We start from the raw sequence: 21082 nt of genomic DNA on the forward strand, positions 1-21082 counted from the left end.
GTCCTGAATTAAATATTCACACTTGTGCTGCTCGCGGTCAAGATTGAGTGCACTGGAAATGAATGAGACGAATGTCCTCTAGTGGAAGCGTTTGGTACTGCAGCCGAACAACATCTCACTGAAAGCTCATTTATTTGAGATATCAAGCTCAAATTTTTAAACTTGTTTAGAATTATGGCTTTGATTTTCTTGCCGTTTTAGACTAAAACGTGATTTTGAAAATATAGATTTCATATACAAATTAAAATTATTTTTTTTGTTTATTTAGTTTAGTTTATTTTTTCATAACAACACACGTAATATTCTGTTACTAAATTCACTTTTTTCACTTCAGCAATGATTTGCCGAGTGTCGTCTTTGAAAAGAGACCAATCTTCAGTCTGTCGCTCTAAAACATTCCAGATTTACCACAGTTTAAGTTGGAAATAAAATGTTCAGGTCTATGCTCAAAGAGTGAATAAATGGATTATAAATACAGCGTAAATATAATTTAGTACAAAAAAATCCCCTAAAAATACAAAATATTAAATATAAAACATTATTAAACTAAAATATAGTACATTCCTTTCATTAACAAAAAAAGATGTCATTGACCGACACGAGAAGAGCACACAAAACGTTAATCTACTAACTCTCCTGCTTTGTCAGACAAAATGGCGGATTATGATTGGTCAGATCGCCTGTCAATCAAACTCCCTGCAAAGGGTGAATTTAATATTAATTCTCATTCTTCAGAATAATGTGCACGAGTGATCCGTGTGCAATAAGACCATGACTGTTCTAACACAGTAAAGAGTTGATTTGACCCGATCATTGAACACTAGCGACACCTCGTACAAATATATGACCCATTTTATTTGTTTTATTGTGTAAAAGTCTTTAAAAAGGCTGTACAGAAGATTCCCTTTGCTAACTGTAACGTCACACTCTCCCGAAACGCCATCATCTCGCATCATGAAATGACAGGACTAAAAAAAACAGTGACAAAACTATGACAGGAAGACATGAAATGGACAGAAATGTGAAGTCTTGCATCCTCAAAACCATCAGACGATTGGTTCGCAGTCTGATATTATTATTATTATTATTATTTCAGCAGTTCGATATTCGACTGTGCGTGACTGAACTTCACAGGCACCCGGAAACACCACGAAGGATCGTCCAATAGGAAAGCGTCTACTCCATCTAAAGGCACGGCGGTCTCCGTCTCGTCTCGGGTCTCGACACACGAGCGCGCGTGTGTGTGTGTGTGTGTGTGTGTGTGTGTTAGGAGCAGACTCTCCGCTTGTCGTCGAACAGCCGCCGGACGGTGTAGACCTGAGTGAGCGCTACGCTCAGCATGACCAGCATGTTGACACAGGACCAGAAGGAGACCCGCCACAGGTTGTCCTCCAGCAGGTTTCGGTCGCGAGCCTCGAAGGCGCGCAGGACCGTCTGCATCTGACGACTGCGCTCCAGACGCCGGTGAACCGCCTCCATGGACTCCTGCCGCGGGAAACACCAGGTTATCCAACGGCACATTCCAGCGTTTTATACTCTGGGTTAAATAAGGAAGCTCGTTTCCACCACGGCATAAAAATTAAAATTAAAAAGATAATTGTGACTTTCTCAGAATTATGACTTTTTTTTGTTGCAAATCCAAATTGCGAGATATAAACATGCAATTCTGAGAAAGACGCGAATGCGTGAAAAAGTCCTGTGAAATTTTTTTTTTTTTTTTTTTTTTTGCAATTGCGAGTTTATGTCTTGCAATTCTGAGAGAAAGTCAGAATATAGTCTAAATTACCTTGCCTAGTTAGAAGAAACCAGCTTACATGGTTAAATACAACTGAAGATCCATCAAATATCATGAAAACAAATGTCCAGGCCATATTTCACCCAAAAATAGACATTAAAAATTGAGAAATTCTATTTTGCGTGGTCAATGCGGTTCTGGTTAAAAAAAATAAACTCTTCATTTTGTTTTAGTTTTTTTACAGTCATTGAAATAAAGCTTACAATAAAGTAAAACTGTTTAAAGTTAATAACGCCTATCTGGGGGACCATTCATTTTTCACATTGATCTTTTAAGGCGAGACACGGCAGGCAAAAACATGCAGTGCTCAGTTTTGAGATTGTGGGCTAGTTTACTCCTTCAATATGTGTTCTTTCAAGCTGCTATAAAGAAAACGTTGAAAATATACATTAAGATGTTTATTTTATTACATTTTGTTTACTTGCGGCGGTAAGTTTCTCCCGAATTTACCAAGAAGTTAGCATTCCAGCGCGACACGCCGAGCTCCGTCTGTTCACTGAAGTCTGTCATGACCGGTGTCGCTGTAAAGCTCTGAGTCTCCTGCACAACGCTTTTCCAAATATGGGCATTTCCTTTCTATCAGTAACCAATCGTGAATGTCCAAAGGGGGATTTAAAGCTAATGATGTGATCTCATTTAGAGCTCTTTAACTCTTTAACTGCCGTTTTCTCAAAATGAGTTTTTTGTCATTCTCCAGTAGAAACATCTCAGCCTGTGTACACCAAACTCTCCAGTTATACACTTATCAGTATCCTGAAGATATGTTCAGAGGGTTTTGTTAATAAATCATTCCTGGCCTGATTTATGTGACATTATAATTAAAAAAATAAGGTGAAAATCTATTTTTTTAAGGCTATGGACAGTATATTTAGATTTCCTAGGTAATGAAAGCATATATCCTGAAATCCCTCTGAGTTTTTATTTTCATCTTGTGTGTAAACAAAATGAAAAAAGAATTTTGCATATGGCTTTATCATATGTTCAGATCTATCTACCGAAAATATATGCAAAATTTAATGAGATAATGCCTAATTTGCATAATTAAACATACAAATTTCAAAAAACTTGTACTACATTTTTTTTATATACTTGTGTAAGTAATCAACTGAGTAAGTTTCATGGTGATATCTATTATTTAAAAATGTTACCCTATTCACCTGTAGTGTCTCGCCTTAAACTAAACACTAATTGTCATCGAAAATAGTTCACTGATCAAATAAAAAATTCAGACTAATTAATGTAAGGGCTTTAACAAAAATTTGGGACACTTGACCCATAGACTTCAATTGTAAATGAATTACTGTAAACATTACTTCTACTTAAACTAAGATGATTTGATGTTGCCCATAGAGCGAATTATATTTCACTAAGAATAATCATTTATAACTCAACGCTATACAATCATGTGACACCTTTATGTCGTCCAGCTTGTACTCCAATAGGCTCTCTGGCTCTCCTAGCCCCGCCCACTCGTCGTCCGCTCCCGCGTCATTGGACGGGTTGTCCAGGATGACCTCGAAGAAGACCATCTTCTCGGAGAACCTGCTGAAGGTGTTGTCGAAGCAGATCTGATAATCTCCCGCCTCTGTGGGCTCCACCCTGAAAACACAACGGACCAATCACAGGCGAGAAAACAACGGACCAATCACAGGCGAGAAAACAACGGACCAATCACAGGCGAGTAAACGACAGCCCGCCGCAGGGAGCAACGCCACTCATTCTGACCCGATGATGAATCTCCTGTGCAACTTCTGTACTTGTTACATGAGGAGAGATTCACACAGAACGGGTTTTTGCTTTTAGAAATGTGAGATGAAAAGCAGAGAGATGAAAAATAAGGCAAGTTATTTTAGTTATAACGTAATGGTGTAGCGCGCTCGTTTACATTGAAAAGCCGCGCGGGTGAACGTGTGAACACGTTCAAAGACCTACTGCGGCAGTACTATGGTACAATTATGTATGATGAGGTGGTACTAAATACCATAGTACTGGCTAATCATCATATTCAAGTATCATAGTATGATGCCCAAAAATAAATGTTGAGCGAGGGAAATGCGAACACTCACATATGAACGCCGTCAGAACGACGAAACTCCGAGACCAGGTACATTCCCCCAGGAGAGACGACGGAGAAGTCCACATCCATCCCTGCTCCTGCGATCACCTGAGGAAAGATAACGTCATATCCTCCTTTACACCCTAGCAACCGCTCAGAACTCCTTAACAACTGCACAGGAATACCAACCACAGCATCCTATCACAGGTTTCCAGGTAAACATCATTCACTTTCTTATGTCTATATATATATATAAAATAATAAAACCTATGAGAATCATATTTGTGACTGTTGACTGAATACGATTATCATTTCCTCACGGATCTGAGGCAGGATATCCAACAGGCCACGATAAACAAACACACACACCCACTGTACTGGAGTTTATGTAGGGCTCGCCACTAATCATAGATCAATATTACTGATTTTTAAACCAAACATATTTATTGTTACCGAATTCTGCTAAAATATTATAAATAATAATGTTTGGTTACACTTTATTTTAAGGTGTCATTGTTACAGTGTAATTATATTTTTAAGTACTGAGTAATATTAATTAACTACGTGTACTATAGGGTTAGGATTTGGTTTCATGTAATTGTGCATCATTTACTGTTATTACTATGGTAAGTACATGTACAAGCGTGTTAACGTTACCTGATGTTTTCGAGCGAACATTTTAAGAACATTAGACTGAATGAACGCTACATTGACGTCACAGGAAGAACGTTTGCTCATAACTTTGAGGAAAACCTCTCCTGAACGTTATCTAGAGTCCTGAAAGCGTTCCCTGTCACATGCATCAGTTCACAGTAAATTATGTAACGCTGTATGTTCAGTCAGGGATGTAACGTTACCTGGTACTCGATCTCGATGCTGCCGTTGTAAACGGCGCTCTGGTAGAAGCACTCTTTACTGGCGGCTGGCAGCAGGAACGTGAACTCGCTGTCCGTGGGACTGAACGCGTTCACCGCGCCGATGAACACCGCGAGCAGAGACACACACAACCTCCGCACATCATCCATGCTGTTTTATCACAGAAAGAGCCTTTTAAACGGGGTTTGTGAATGAGTTCTTGCAGGAAAACCAGTTGAAACCCTCCGTCCGTCCAGCGACGGATGTGTTCCGCTTCCGTAGCTCCACTTTCGCTCTCAGCCAATCAGAGCTCACCGAGTGTCCGCGCGGCAGCCAATCAGCGCGCAGGGACTCGCGTTTTACACATGCGGCGTAAAACCCAAACCATGGCATCGATACTTTTTATTATTATTATTATTATTTTATAAACATGTAATAATCATCAAGCGATTATAGATAAGATTAACTTTATAAATCCTTTAATAATATAAACAATATATATATTGGTAAAATTAGGCTACTTGTAATGCACACTTCAAACAGTAGTTCAGTAGGACACGTAGGTGTTTAATCAGATATTATTTTAGACACGCTGATATGATAGATCTGCTATCGCTAGATGGCAGCACAGTCAAATCATACCGAGCTCCTTTAGTTCTGCGGATGAAAGAGACGTGTATGAATCTGTGTTGACCAGTAGGGTGGAAAATAATCAGTTGCTTTTTAAAAATATTATTATTAATAGTATTATTATTATTATTAATATCTGACCCTGGACCACAAAACCAGTCACAAGAGTCATTTTGTTAGGATATAACAATATTTGGCCGAGATACTACTGTTTGATAATCTGGAATCTGAAGATGCAAAAAAAAAAAAAAAAATCTAAATATTGAGAAAATCTCCTTTAAAGTTGTCCATTGATGTTCGCGATTTTGCTGCATTCACTCACAAAAATATGTTTGTTTTATATATATTTACGGTAGGAAATTTACTAAATATCTTCAAGGTACATGATCTTTACTTAATATCCTAATGATTTTTGGCATAAAAGAAAAATGGATAATTTTGACCCATACAGTGTATTGTTGGCTATTGCCTCATATACCCGTGCGACTCGAGACTGGTTTAGTGATCCAGGGTCACATTTATTACTAGGCTACTATTGCAGAAGTGGTATTTGCTAAGTCAAGCATCAGTATTACCAGTTCTTGTGGTTATTACATTATTATATGCACATAAAACACACATAAAAGCTTCAGCTGCCATTAAACTCGCACAGAAGCCTTTATAGACTTCACGTAAGCTGTGAAATGTCACAGTGAAATAAACGAAACTGAGATGGTGAGCGCTGAACTTTGAACACACACTCACAGCGAGAGGCTGAACACACTGAGTGAGAACTGACGAGAGATCAGCTAGTGTCCAGCTGCACGAGGGCAGGTGTGTGAGAGTGTGTGTGCAGAGATGATTCACGGTCAGTGCGACAGCTTGTGTGTGTGTGACAGCAACTGTTTCCTGTCTCACTGCATCCTTAGCATCTGAGCACCGGAACTCTCGGCTCAGTGTGTGTGTGTGTGTGTGTGTGTGTGTGTGTGAGAGAGAGTGTGTGCACTAGTCTAGGTCATCAGATAAACAAGTGCACCTGTGGTCACCCTATTTGTTTCTACTTTTTCCGGATTGTCTTTATATGTGTGCATATCTTTTTGCATCTGCTTCTTTTCTCTGTGCATGCACACACACTCTCACGCAGTGTGTGTGTGTGTGTATCAGTGTGATATTAGCACTGCAGTGAGGAAACTTCAAAAACACGCACTCAAAATGTCATCATATATTTGGAGAAATGAAATTACTAAACATCAGCTTACTTCCTTTTTGGTACATTAGTAGCTGTCATTTGATATTGTATAAAAGATATTGTTACTTTTTAAGTTATTTTATTTAGTAACTTGTAAAACTTGTCAAGTCAATGAACTTTTTGTTATCAAGTAGGATATTGTTACCTTGTTAAGTAACAATAATAAAAAGTTACTTTTTATGAAATTAGCACGATATAGTTACTTTTAGGTAACAATAATAAAAAGTGTTTTTAATTTAATAACTAGTATATTGTTCATATAAAATTAAATGCATTAACTTGTAATAAAGTAGGATGTTGTTACTTTTTAAGTACATTGTTACTTTTTAACAATGATAAAAAGTTACTCTTTTCATAAGTAGGTTATTGTTACTTAGAGTAACAAATAATTACAAGTTACATTTTTGATAAGCAGAATATTGTTACTTTTGGAGCAACAATTAAAACTTACTTTTTATTTAATAAGTAGAAAATGTAACATTAAGTGACAATACGTTATGTTTCTGATAAGTAGAATATTGTTACTTCAGAATAATTAAAAGGTAATTTATTCAGTAAGTAATCCTAACAATAATAAGTTACTTTTTAAAAAAACTAGAATTTTTGAGTAAGAAAAGTAACTTATTATTGAGTAAGTTTTTCACATTGCAAAAAAAAAAATGTTGAGCAATGTAAATAGAGAACAGCAAGACATGCGTAGATGAGGTGACGGATAGATAGACCATCACACAGCCCAAACTTCCTCATTTTAGTTTCTATCCCTTATTGAACCCCCCTCTCTCTCTCTCTCTCTCTCTCTCTCTCTCCCTTATTGAACCCCTCCTCTCTCTCTCTCTCTCTCTCTCTCTCTCTCTCTCTCTCTCTCTCTCTCTCTCTCTCTCTCTTTCTCTGTCTCTCTCTCTCTCTCTCTCTCTCTCTCTTTGTCTCTCTCTCTCTTTCTCTCTCTTTCTCTGTCTGTCTGTCTCTTTCTCTCTCTCTCTCTCTATCTCTCTCTCTCTCTCTCCCTTATTGAACCCCTCCTCTCTCTCTGTCTCTCTCTCTCTCTCTCTCTCTCTCTCTCTCTCTCTCTCTCTCGTGTGCTCGTGAGGTTTCGGGTCAGAGGATGTCTCTCTCACTCCTTCAGACTGCTGGTGTGTGTGCAGTGCTCTCGGATGCAGTGGCGCGTATGGAGGAGAGTGTGTTCGGGGTGTCCGGTTAGCTCAGTGGAGGCGTGCAGCATGAACGGAGAGGAGAAGGAGCGCAGTCCTCAGGTGTTCGTGGTGGACAGCCAGGTGTTCCCGGCCCAGGCGCCCGTCCGGCGGGACGTCCCGCGGCTCCAGCTCCTCTACCTGCTGCTGACCGTGGCCCTGCTCGGGGTGCTCATCGAGGCGGTGTGCATCGGCCATCTCTACAGCAAACACACGGTCAGTCCTTCATACATGTCTTCGGTCATAGAGTTCAAAAACCTGTGAAATTCATGGTGCAAAACAGTCCTCATGCACTTCTGTTATGTGTCTTTGCTCATTCAGTTCATAGAGTTAAGCTTCTTCACTCATTTTAGACTGAAATTTGTTTTTACTTCATCGGATTGGTACAAAACCTAAATGCACACACACAAAAAAAATGGACATGATTAGAAAAAGCTAAATATTCTTTAAAAAAAAAGGTTGAACTTGTGCAATTCATGGGGCAAAACAGTCCTCATGCACTTCTGTTATGTGTCTTTGGTCATTCAGTTCATAGAGTTAAGCTTCTTCACTCATTTTAGACTGAAAAAAATACTTTTTCTAAGTTTTTATTTCATGCTACTGACTTTATGCACACAGACAATAAGGACATGATTAGAAAAGGCTAAATATTCTTTAAAAAAATGGTTGAACTTGTGATATACATGGTGAAAAATATATGGTGTCTTCATAGAGTTACGCTGCTTCACTCATTTTAGACTGAAAAAAGTTTTTACTTCATCGGATTGGTACAAAACCTGACTTTCTGCAAACAAACAATATTGGCCTGATTAGAAAAGGCCAAAATATTATTATTTTTATAAGGTTGAACGCCGTAGCAAATGCATGGCAAAAATATACAGAGTATCTTTGGGTTTACAATGTACAAATCAGCCATGATGAAGTCTACATATATATACAAATGCAAAACCTAATAAAAATACTCTCATAAGCATCAATTAAAACAAAATATAACGCCTATTGTCTTTGGTCTGTTCTGACCGAGAGATAACGACAGGGTTGAAACTCCTGACGCATGCGCAGTTCATCACACATGGACATCAGCTTTCTCTCGGCTTAGTAATGAGTATTTATCGTCATGTTTAGTTCGTATTGAAGAGACACACCAGATACATCCAGCTTTAAAGGTCCTTGCACACTGAGTCCGAAATTTTCGCATTTGTTTTTCGTATTCGTGAATATTCAAGATATTCGTGACTCGGTGGCTCTGAATTGTCAAAAAACCATTCAAAATGCTTGCTAAGGATGCGAAAACGCAGACAACCGAACCTGATCTGATTTCGTTTATGACGGACGAAAGTTTCGGAGGCGGTGTGCAAGGGCCTTAAAGGGATAGTTCACTTTGAAATTAAATTTTGGTATGTTTTAGCTTACCTCAAGGGCATCCAAGATGTAGGTGTCTTTGTTTCCGCAGTAGTTTTAATTTTGATATTTTTAGGTCAAACCGTTCTTGTCTGTCAGTCATTTAATGCAGGTCTGTGGTCACTGTCTCAAAGAGCATGCACAGAGTCCAAATTAAACAATTCCCCATCATAAGTACACATTGATGGCCTAAGACACGAAACGAGCGGTTTGTGTGAGAAAACAAACAGTATTTATATCGTTTTTACCTCTTATACACAGCCACGTCCAAGTGATCTGTATGCAGACTGGTGCATAGATATATACACTAGATGTCGCCTTGGCTACGGCAGTTCTTAACGAATGCCGTAGCCAAGGCAACATCAAGTGTATATTAGGGCTGGGCGATATGGAGCAAAAAATATATCTCGATATATTTTGCTATATCTCGATATACGATATATATCTCGATATCTTTACAGGAAAAAGAACCCCCCAAAAACTACTGCAAAAACAAATATGCCAAATACCACAAAGTCTTTTTTATTGAAGTGCAAAGAGGTAGGCAGTTCATGTAGGAACAAGTGCTTCTGCAACATTTTTAAATTATATATTTTTTTTATTCTTTTTTTTTTATAATTAAAACTAACATCAAGTATGATATTTTTTTACTTTGAGCAATTCTGGAGCTATAATTGACTCTAGGAGCATATAAAACAAAACAGCTCCTTGGAAAAAATTTAATGTAATATTGTAGTTATAAATAAAGGTTTATTTTAGTTCAGATTAACATTTGAGGCAATTGTAGGCTATTCATAATGTCAAAATAAAACCGACGTAATGTTACTTGAAGGCATTATAGCCTACTATTCCTGCCAAACTTCCATGGTTGCAGTTAGTGTAACTACAGTAAATCCATGGTGAATGTTGCTGATCTGTGGACTCTGGATAGTTCATTCATGCCACAATGTTTCTCCTGGTTTCCACGTCAGCGCTGTTTGATCCGTTAATAACGGAGAAATGTGAATGTTTCTCACTAGATCTCGCAGCGATGTTTTTACTTCTGTGGCAAATTCAAATGCTTTCTTTACTGGATCTCTTATTAGCGCCGTGTAGTAACAGTGTCACATGATCACGATCGGCTCGCGCTGCTTTGGTCCAAACTGATAAACAACGGTCCGTCAACCACATAATAACGAGCAGTTTCGTTCCGCTTGCATTACGTTTGCCATTGATGTTGGGCAATGTTGTGGTCGCGCCGGCGTCTCTTACATTATGAGTGCGCTTGCCACGAGCAACGCGCCTACATTTGAAATAACAACATTTTTATAAATATAAACAATATATCGATATATACGATATGTCAAAATCCATATCGTGTTTAAAAAATATCTCGATATATTTTAAATATCGAGATATCGCCCACCCCTAGTGTATATATATCTATGCACCAGTCTGCGTACACGACACACACCAGGATGCGCCCGCGCCCTCAGATCACTTGGACGTGGCTGTGTATAAGAGGTAAAAACGATATAAATACTGTTCGTTTTCTCACACAAACCGCTCGTTTCGTGTCTTAGGCCATCAATGTGTACTTACGATGGGGAATTGTTTAATTTGGACGATGGGGAATTGTTTTAATTTGGACGATGGGGAATTGTTTTAATTTGGACTCTGTGCATGCTCTTTGAGACAGTGACCACAGACCTGCATTAAATGACTGTCAGACAAGAACGGTTTGACCTAAAAATATCAAAATTGAAACTACTGCGGAAAAAAAGACACCTACATCTTGGATGCCCTTGAGGTAAGCTAAACATACCAAAATTGAATTTCAAAGTGAACTATCCCTTTAACTCGGATTGTTACTCTAAGAATATTAGAAACATTCATTAAATTGGTGAAATCATTTTCACTAGAGCTCTCAGACCGACTGTACATCTAAGGGAAAGTGTGTATTTTTAGGTGCTCCCCCCCCCCCCTCTTAATCACTATTTGGTCCTGCGTTGTGATATATATATTTTTTTTTTTTACTAGCGCAAATATCCCATCTATTGAGTTAATATGAGCTCATGAAACTTGCATGTGCAATATTTACACAAGACTTTGTGACTAACTTTTTACAGGATGTCCCCCCCCCCCCCCCTTTTCTTAATCACTATTTGGTCTTGCGTAATTTTTGGTCCTTTAATAGTTTCTCTTTTTTTTTTGGATGCTGCCTAATATCTCCAGATCTACATCGACCTGTTTAACCCCTGATCAGATGAATCAGCCACTATGCCTTTATCCACCTATTTTTATGCAAATTGAGATTGCATTAAAAATGCTGGATGAAAATAAGATTCGCTAAATGGAGTCGGATATTTTTTTTTTTTTTATCCAATAGGAAGACGTGCATAATCTACTATGAAACACATTTACAGAATAAATCCTTCGATGCGCAACAAACCCACGTGACTTTCCACTCAGCGTCAGCTGTGATTGGATAACTGGAGTAACCAGCGGACCAATGGCGTCGCAGCATCTCAGATGTTGGTTTGGTGTTTCTGAAACGCCGGAGCCGAAGTGTGTGATCAGAATGATTGGGTTTAATTCCCTCCAGAAGCGTCTCACACACACGAGTGTGTTCCCGAACACCAGCATCCGAACGCTAGAGAACACGACAGCGGTTACTGTGTTGACGCTAGAGACACGCTCATTTATGATGGAGGGAAAAACAGAAAGATTGCAGAAACTTACAGTTTTATCACTGATATTTTGCACCAGTTTCCCACGATTTTGTTCTCTTGAACTCTACTTTTACACACAAGTGAAATTCGTGTCATAGCTAGTGTCCTCTGTTAATAACAGGCAGCGCTCTGCTGTTCTAGTGTCATTAATGACTGGTTAATCTGTCTGTTAGCTAATGGGTATTGGTTCAGACATAACCTGTGGTGTGTTTGGTCATGGTGGAGGTTTGAACCCTCTGAATTTTTGGTAACTAGCCCAGATTGCTAACCACTAGGTCACACAACCACCGCGGTATATTGCAAATAGTTTTGTATTACTGTGTTGATTTCCTGTAAACACATATATTGGTTTGCACACTTAGTTTCAGGGTCTGAGAGCAAACACACGAACACACATTAGACGCCTTTTAGCAAATCAGGTTCTTATTATACAAACATTTTTGCCTGTTTCAACCACACAAGTAAAAATAATCATGCTTGGGTAAATCTTAATAAAAAGTCATAAATATGACATACCAAGTCGTAATCATGATTATGAGTTAATTATGTAATAAATTATGAGGGAAAAGTCAAATTATGAGATTACATTTTTTTTTTTATTAATTAAGATATACTAAATCATAATTATGAGATTTTTTTATTTCTAAATAATGAGATAAGTCTGAAATATGACAGACGAAGTCGTGAGCGCGTGCCACGTCTAGCCACGTGACCAAAAGCATTAATGTGTTTATGTGTTTGTGTGTTTGTCTGACGCCGAAATGTTCCTGGAAAAAGTTTTGGAAAAACATGCCGTCAATATTTTCTCTTTCCCCCTAGATTTCATCAGATATCCCGAGAGTGGAACGTATAAAAGTGAGTTTATCTTTACTCAGGTGTGTGTGTGTGTGTTAACATATAAACACGTCTTGGATGATCTTATTAATTCTGCTGTAAAAATATTTATTTGCAGGGAGAGAAGGACAAATTTCCCAGCAGTGCAAATGGTTGGTAAACACACACACACACACACACACACACACACACACACACACACACACAGGTTTGAAATACTGCGATTCACCATGTGTTTAATGTTCATCCTGCTTGTTTTCTAAACAGATTTTAATGAAGTTTTGCCTAAAAATACCCCTAAAGCTGAAGCTGAGAGCAAACCGGTTGCCAAAGCTGAGAGCAAACCGGCAGCATTTCTGCAAAGTATGAAAAACCTTCCACACACACACACACACACACGTTTACTCAGCTATCAGAATGAATGGAGACATTGTATATACTACTTTTGATTATAAACAGTACAGCTAGTTATAAATACTGCAAACGCTAACATAAAACCTTCTACATTTTTACAATAATAGAAAAAAACTTTCTAACATTTTGAGGTTTTGTCAGGTTTAGCTCACTTCTGGGTACAAATTTGTCCCCAAAATGTGGTTAAGTTGGTACAAACACACAAACACACACACACACACACACACACACACACACACACACATACAGAGAGAGAGAGAGAGAGAGAGAGTCTTTCCATTAATAATACAATAACTTCTAGTAAAATCATTATTTTATAAGCCATGTCATTTTTCATTAAAAACATTCTTCTCATTCTGTGCCGTTACACTTTTAGACATTTTATTCAATTTCTAGTTCAGTCATGAAACTCTAGAGGGCGCAGGCTGATGGACCTTTACATGCGTGACCTTTACATTACCACATGGCACAAGCTGATTGGCTCAGGTGATCCTGCAGCCAATGAGATTACTCGCTCCACACTCAAATATTCTGGTTGAGTGTTTGCTGTGTGTTCCTCTGAGCCCCTCCACCTCCCCAGCTCCGCCTGCCTAGATCTGCTTCCAGATTCATGTCTGTGTGTTTGTTGGCTGTAGCAGTAGAGGTTTCATACACTAGTTGACTTGAATGCTCTGCCATTACGCTTTAAGCTTGACGTCAACTTCTCGCTGATCATGTGATTTTGACACTAACAACATAGATGTACACACAGTAGGTGTACACGTTCTACAGTACACACACATATATTATGTAAATGCACACTTTTATTTTGGATGCGATTAATCGATTGACAGCACTTTATATATATATATATATATATATGTGTGTATATGTATATGTATGTGTGTGTGTATAATCTAACTATACTGTGTGTTTGTGTAGGCGATTCAGCCACGTCTGGACGCAACGGTGTCCTGGGCTGGAGGACCTCCAGCTACCCCGTGTTCATGAACGGAATGGGCTACAAGAACAACAGTCTGTACATCCAGCAGGACGGGTACTATTACATCTTCTCCAAGATCTCCCACCTGGAGAAATGCATATTCTTCCAACACATAGTCATGCGGAGCTCGCACAGCTACAGCAACGAGCCCATCGAGCTGATGCAGAACTCCAGGTACTCGATCTGACCCGGAAATCACTGACTACGTTTACATGCATCCAAATAATCCGTTAAGATAGCACACGTACATCACGGAGACGTCTATTTGATGTGCGTGTTTACATCTGGAAGACGTATTTTTTAGTGTTTGCAAATAGACGTTTAGAAGATGTCTTTAAGATGTAATGATTTAGAATGTATGTTAAACTGACATCTTAAAGATGTCTATGAGATGTTAGTAAACAGCAGATGCTTTCCAGATGAAGTGATCTTTAACAGACATCTTGCAGACGTACGTGTGCTATCTAATGGGATTGACGGCTCAGTCAGACTGAAAAGCCTTCATGTAAACACTTAATCGATCCGACTGAGCTCGATCCGATGGAGATTTCGATCGGATTGAAAGGGGGGGTTTATTCCTTTTCTAATACGATCCAGAGGACAGGTAAACACTTGAGGACATGTAAACACGGATTGAAAACCGAAACTGAAAGGACTGCGCATGTGCAATGACGTAGAAATAGCGTAATGATGTAGAAATAGCGTAATGACGTAGAAATAGCGTAATGATGTAGAAATAGCGCAATGACGCAGAAATAGCGTGTAGAAATAGCGTAATGACGCAGAAATAGCGTGTAGAAATAGCGTAATGACGTAGAAATAGCATGTAGAAATAGCGTAATGATGTAGAAATAGCGTAATGACGTAGAAATAGCGTAATGATGTAGAAATAGCGTAATGACGTAGAAATAGCGTAATGATGTAGAAATAGCGTAATGATGTAGAAATAGCGTAATGATGTAGAAATAGCGTAATGACGTAGAAATAGCGTAATGATGTAGAAATAGCGTAATGACGTAGAAATAGCATGTAGAAATAGCGTAATGACGTAGAAATAGCGTAATGATGTAGAAATAGCGTAATGACGTAGAAATAGCGTAATGATGTAGAAATAGCGTAATGACGTAGAAATAGCATGTAGAAATAGCGTAATGACGTAGAAATAGTGTAATGACGTAGAAATAGTGTAATGACGTAGAAATAGCGTAATGACGTAGAAATAGCGTAATGATGTAGAAATAGTGTAATGACAGAAATAACATAATGACAGAAATAGCGTAATGACGTAGAAATAGCGTAATGACGTAGAAATAGCGTAATGACGTAGAAATAGCGTAATGATGTAGAAATAGCGTAATGACGTAGAAATAGCGTAATGACAGAAATAGCGTAATGACAGAAATAGCGTAATGTAGAAATAGCGTAATGACGTAGAAATAGCGTAATGATGTAGAAATAGTGTAATGACAGAAATAACATAATGACAGAAATAGCGTAATGACGTAGAAATAGCGTAATGACGTAGAAATAGTGTAATGACGTAGAAATAGCGTGATGATGTAGAAATAGCGTGATGATGTAGAAATAGTGTAATGACAGAAATAACATAATGACAGAAATAGCGTAATGACGTAGAAATAGCGTAATGACGTAGAAATAGCGTGTAGAAATAGCGTAATGACGTAGAAATAGCGTAATGACGTAGAAATAGCGTAATGACAGAAATAGCGTAATGACAGAAATAGCGTAATGTAGAAATAGCGTAATGACGTAGAAATAGCGTAATGATGTAAAAGTAGCGTAATGATGTAGAAATAGCGTATTGATGTAAAAGTAGCGTAATGATGTAGAAATAGCGTAATGACGTAGAAATAGCGTAATGACAGAAATAGCGTAATGACAGAAATAGCGTAATGTAGAAATAGCGTAATGACGTAGAAATAGCGTATTGATGTAAAAGTAGCGTAATGATGTAGAAATAGCGTATTGATGTAAAAGTAGCGTAATGATGTAGAAATAGCGTAATGACGTAGAAATAGCGTAATGACGTAGAAATAGCGTAATGATGTAGTAATAGCGTAATGACGTAGAAATAGCGTATTGATGTAGTAATAGCGTAAAGATGTAGAAATAGCGTAATGACATATGACGCACAGAACAAGCTGTTCTTCAGGATGAATAAAGTGTCGTATAAACAAGTTTCTCGTCCTCCTATAATCCTCCTCTTCTGCGTGTGTGAAGTGAGCATTTAAAGATCATGTAAACACTGTGTTCAGATTCATCAATTGGAATGAATTCAGTCCGACTGAAACAAAAGTTGTGCATGTAAACGTAGCCACTGTAGATGACTTCTGTCAGCATTAAGGTCATGAATGTTTTTACTGCAGGTTCCTCTGCACGTCGGATAAACACCAGTCAGGCGGCGAGCGGGACAACAGTTATCTGGGAGGCATCTTCCTCCTGAACGAAGGAGACAGTGTGTTCGTGAAGGTCAATAACAGCTCGCTGGTTCTCCATAACCCATATGATAACTTCTTTGGTGCCTTCATGGTCTCTAAGTACTGACAAACTGCTGCAGGAAAGTCTCTCACGCACATGCACACACACACACACACACACACACACACACACACACACACACACACACACACACACGAGTTTCACACTGAGGTTCTCATTCCAGTTTTTAAATATTATTTTTATAAACACATTATGAGAATCATTGCAATATAGAGTTTGTATTTTTATTTTATTTTTTCAGTGGTCGACCGATATATATATATTGCCAAGGCTGATATATTCACCGATATTTGCCCTTTTTTTAAAAAATATGGGCATTGGCTGATACCTTTTTCTGTTTGGCTAAGGTTTCAGATGCAGGACTTTTATTTTGACAGCGCTGATCCCATGTGATCCCATGCTCCCATTAGTAATACAAAGGCAAATAATATAATACTTTCTCATTTAAGGTTAAATTCGGCGACTTTGGGTGGAAACAGCTTCGGTAGACGCAGGATCGACAAACTTTAAACCCTTGATTTCAAACTATGCTGTATCCATTTGCACTGTCATATTCATGTCATTCATACTAAATTAGTGTAACCTAAACTCAGTGCACACAAACTCACCAGAATACCGAGGGCCCTGTTGGTTGCAGTATTTACTTCCTTTTTATTCATTTTTATTAACAGTTTCTTTACTTGTGAAAATACTGTAATAGGACTACAGAATTAAGTTGCCAACTAAAGTAAGTCTGTTTATTTTGCAGATTTTTTTTTTTTACATTTTTTATTTTAACAAATTATTTATTTGCAATTTATTTAATATTAAGTAATATAAATTATAAATATATCGGCCATCAGCCACCCTGCTCTCTAAGATATCGGCATCGGCCTTAAAAAAATCTATATTGGTCGACCACTCTTTTTTTTTTTTCATTTCTATAGGTGTTTAGATATATTTAGTGTGTGTATTGCTAAAATCAGATGTCGTTTCTCTGTAAATGTAAAATAACATTCTGCTGGTCTGTGTGCTAAGGGCCCATTCTCAGGAGACGGTGCCATTTTAAAATAAATTAATTTTTTTTAAATAATTGTAATATTTAAGAAATCACATTTCCCACCTCAGGTCCAAAGTACCAGCATTATTCCAATATTTGCATTATTAAACAATAAAACAATAAATCCCCCCACCCCCAATTGGCTGGTTCATAACAAGAGCAATAACTATATTAGCATCCACACCAGCGCACGATATTGTTCAGTTTGTTATAAGCGCGCGTTTGTCGTCTGTCTCTTTAAATGCTCTTTAAAGCAGGATGGATTCTGATTGGCTGACAAGGTTTTCAAAAATGCTTAATTGTTGCTCTTATATTTAACCCTAATGATCAACCAGTCTAGTGTATCTTAACTTGCAAATACTGGTTTACCAAACCACATAGTTTGAAGATGTGAACAGAAAGTGACATTCTGCAATATTTTTTTTTTTTTTGCAATATTTAGTTTTTCATAGTATATAACCATTAAAATGTAATGCTGATGAATGGGGATATAAAAAAAATGGCTGGTATTAAAAGGAATTTCAACATGCTGTTAATTATACACACCATTTCCTGAGAAAGATCTGCTTTACTGTGTCAGCTCAGATTCATCTGGGGTCGTTTAATGTTTAAAAGGGCATATCGTTACACACGTTATCTGAGGTCAGAGGTCAATCCAGTGCCTTTAAATCATGTGTTATATGCTTGTAAACATGATGTCTGCCGTATATATATTTTATAAGCTCATGTCTGTTTTTATTACATGTTTCTGTTACGAGTTTAAGTGGATTTTCCCAGATAGCACAGGTACGTCTGTAAGACGTCTGCTAAAGAGCACTTAATAAGGAAAACATCTGTTGTGCGCAAACATCTTAGTGAAAGCAGTTTTACATGCATTTTAAATCATAAACATCTTAAAGACGTTTTCTAAACGTCTGTTTAACATCTGTCAGGAAGCGTATTGCAAATGCATCGCGCAGATGTAACGCAGACATCAAATAGACGTCTCTGAGATGTACGTGTGCTATCAGTGTAGATCCTCTGAGATGGTTTGATTGTTACTGACTGTCACCTTCACCTAACTTAAACTCACCATGATGTTTTATACTCAGTCAGTGACTGAATCGTTGGGGCAGAAACGTAATCTACTCAAGCACGTGAACGCAGACGCTTCTCGCTACTCAAACTTGATTTCATGCGTCACTGAAATTCTCAGCATTGCTGTATAAATCAATCTTTTTCTGCTGTCAGGTTTTATCCTTCAGTTCAGCAACAGTTTGAGAGAATCTTGCTGAGCAAGTTAGAGTAAGTCGCCCACTTCAGGTTTGTTAACGCCACAGTAAAGGCCCTTTTAGACCAAGAACGATAACTATATTAGCGTCCACACCAAAGCACTGTTTATTACAAGCGCGTAGTAGTTTTGTCGTCTGCCGCTTTAAATGCTCGAGCTCTTTAAAGCAGGATGGATTCTGATTGGCTATCAATGTTTTATCGTTCACCAGCTGGAAAAAAACGCTCTAAATGGTATTGTTAAATGGTGCGTTCAAGTATTTACGAGTTGAACGCACAGAAACGGCGCCACAATGTTGTAAATACGAGTGGGAAGCTTTTCTTTAAGCCCCGATGTTAACGAGTTAGTTGGGTGTGTGTTAGTGAGAAAAATGGCGAAATACCACAATACTTAAGGTGATATGGTCAGATTTTTTTATTTACAACAAAGTAAGCTAATTGCCTGCACAACATATACTAGCATTGTAATATAACAATATAATATGTAAAAAATAAAGTTTACAGTGGTTTCATAAATTAAACAAAAAAGCAAAGCACACCTGATGCACATTATTTTACATTTTTTTGTTATTATTTATTTATTAAACATTTTATTTGTATAACTATTTTCAACAAAGCCGTCAAGACCCGCCCACAATCATAAGAGTAAATAAAAAATAAATAAAATGACAATAAAATAAAATAAAACTGTGACCAAAACAATTTATAGAAGGATCTCAAAATCTCAAGATTTCAAACTGATGCATATTTCTTCTACTTCTACAAGTGTAGAGTTAAAAACCTTGCTGTGTGTTTGTGTAGTTAAACAAGAGACGGTACACCGCCAACTTGCTCCAGCGCAAATGACTGAAAACTCACACGACTTCCTTGGAGGACTTGAACACAACAATAGTTGTGATCTGGACTACTCCTTTACATTTAGAACATTTGATTGATTGATTTTTTTACATCGATTTTTTAAAACTACATGGTTATCGTCCTTGGTGTGAACGGGCCTCTAGAACACGCTGCGTGCGTTTGACGAGATCAGACAGTCATGTACAGTGTGTTACAGTTAGAGTGGGAGTGTTGACATTGTGTTGGATGTTATTTATAGAGTACATGCTGTATGCGTCAATCGACACATTGTAACTTTTGACTGGAATGTGCATTTAATGAATTACCATCATAATAAAAATAAAATACTGAAATCTCAAGAGTCTTTTCTAGCGAGTGAGTCTTGCACAATGTCTCTTATCTACCTTGTTTTCTCTTTCTCGTTTGCAACCTCAACGTGCTGAATGCAGCGCTGCACATCAAACCCACACAAAGAACTAGGGAGAGAGAGAGAGAGAGAGATATGAAGGAAAATGGAGATAAGCAGGGAGATAGTGTGGAGGATGTGGTGAAGCGAGGTGGAATAAGACAGAAAGTGGACCGCGCACAGGAACGGGTTTTTTGGTGGGGGGGAAGGGGTTGCATTTTTTCCTGACTCAGCGCATTTCTGCACTCACGGCGGAAGTTTCCAAAAAACCTGCTGTCACCACAAACAAACAAACGGCTCGTTGCTTTTTTTCTTTTTTATCTTGAGAGCGAAAGGCAGTCAAGATTCCCTGCAGACGTTTTCTGCTCGCCTAGTGTGGCCGACTGGGTTTGTTAAGATGATATTCCTCAACACACTGTAATCCACTGATCACATCCAGTCCGTTTGAAAGTCCCGTTCAAGGAAAGTCAGTTCATCAGTCAGTCGGCCATTTCGGCATCCAAAACCAGCTCCTCTCTATGTGGCGTTCGTGGGCCAGTAAGAGCTGTGCGTGTAAACCTCACTCCCCTGATCTCAAAAAGCGCGACTAGAGTTGTCAAAAGTACCGACTTCGGTACCAAGTCGGTACTGTGCGTGTGAACCTCATTCCCTTGGCCTAGAGGCTAGCATCCTTGTTAGCATTTAAGGTTGGCCCAACCAATGCGCCTGTACAGTCCAGTGCTAAGTGCATGTGTCAGGACACTGACTGTTTCTTCAACGCCAGCTGCAGTGTCACGATGAATTTACCAAATAGTCGATTGGCTCTTTGTTTAGAAGGCCGGAATCAATTCTCAAATGAGATTTTGAGATGCAACCAATTCAGATCTCTGAGCAATTAGTTTCCGCAAATACAATTGTCTACAATTTGCACAATAACTA

The 21082-nt window shown here is 38.3% G+C and overlaps 2 protein-coding genes across 3 annotated transcripts; one reads left to right on the forward strand and one right to left on the reverse strand.

Annotated features, from left to right (window-relative positions):
• Window positions 1-824: 824 nt before the first annotated feature.
• On the reverse strand, window positions 825-5008 carry tmed1b (transmembrane p24 trafficking protein 1b). The gene is made up of 4 exons (XM_079864558.1): window positions 4709-5008; window positions 3862-3959; window positions 3208-3394; window positions 825-1485 (listed from the first exon to the last, which is right to left on the reverse strand). Exons 1-4 carry the CDS (start codon window positions 4874-4876, stop codon window positions 1267-1269), a joined length of 672 nt encoding a protein of 223 aa, XP_079720684.1. The 5' UTR covers window positions 4877-5008; the 3' UTR covers window positions 825-1266.
• Window positions 5009-7637: 2629 nt separating this feature from the next.
• Window positions 7638-20109, forward strand: LOC307148487 (TNF superfamily member 14). 2 transcript variants are annotated; one of them, XM_079854085.1, is made up of 6 exons: window positions 7638-7967; window positions 12683-12718; window positions 12816-12849; window positions 12965-13060; window positions 14033-14267; window positions 16481-20109. In XM_079854085.1, the coding sequence occupies exons 1-6, from the start codon at window positions 7716-7718 to the stop codon at window positions 16656-16658; spliced, it is 831 nt and encodes a 276-aa protein (XP_079710211.1). In that variant the 5' UTR covers window positions 7638-7715; the 3' UTR covers window positions 16659-20109. The 2 variants fall into 2 exon arrangements, with proteins under 2 accessions (XP_079710211.1, XP_079710212.1); XM_079854086.1 differs by lacking the exon at window positions 12683-12718.
• Window positions 20110-21082: the final 973 nt, after the last annotated feature.

The sequence above is a fragment of the Squalius cephalus genome, assembly GCF_949319135.1.
Source record: "Squalius cephalus genome assembly, chromosome: 2".
NCBI classification, from domain to species: domain Eukaryota; kingdom Metazoa; phylum Chordata; class Actinopteri; order Cypriniformes; family Leuciscidae; genus Squalius; species Squalius cephalus.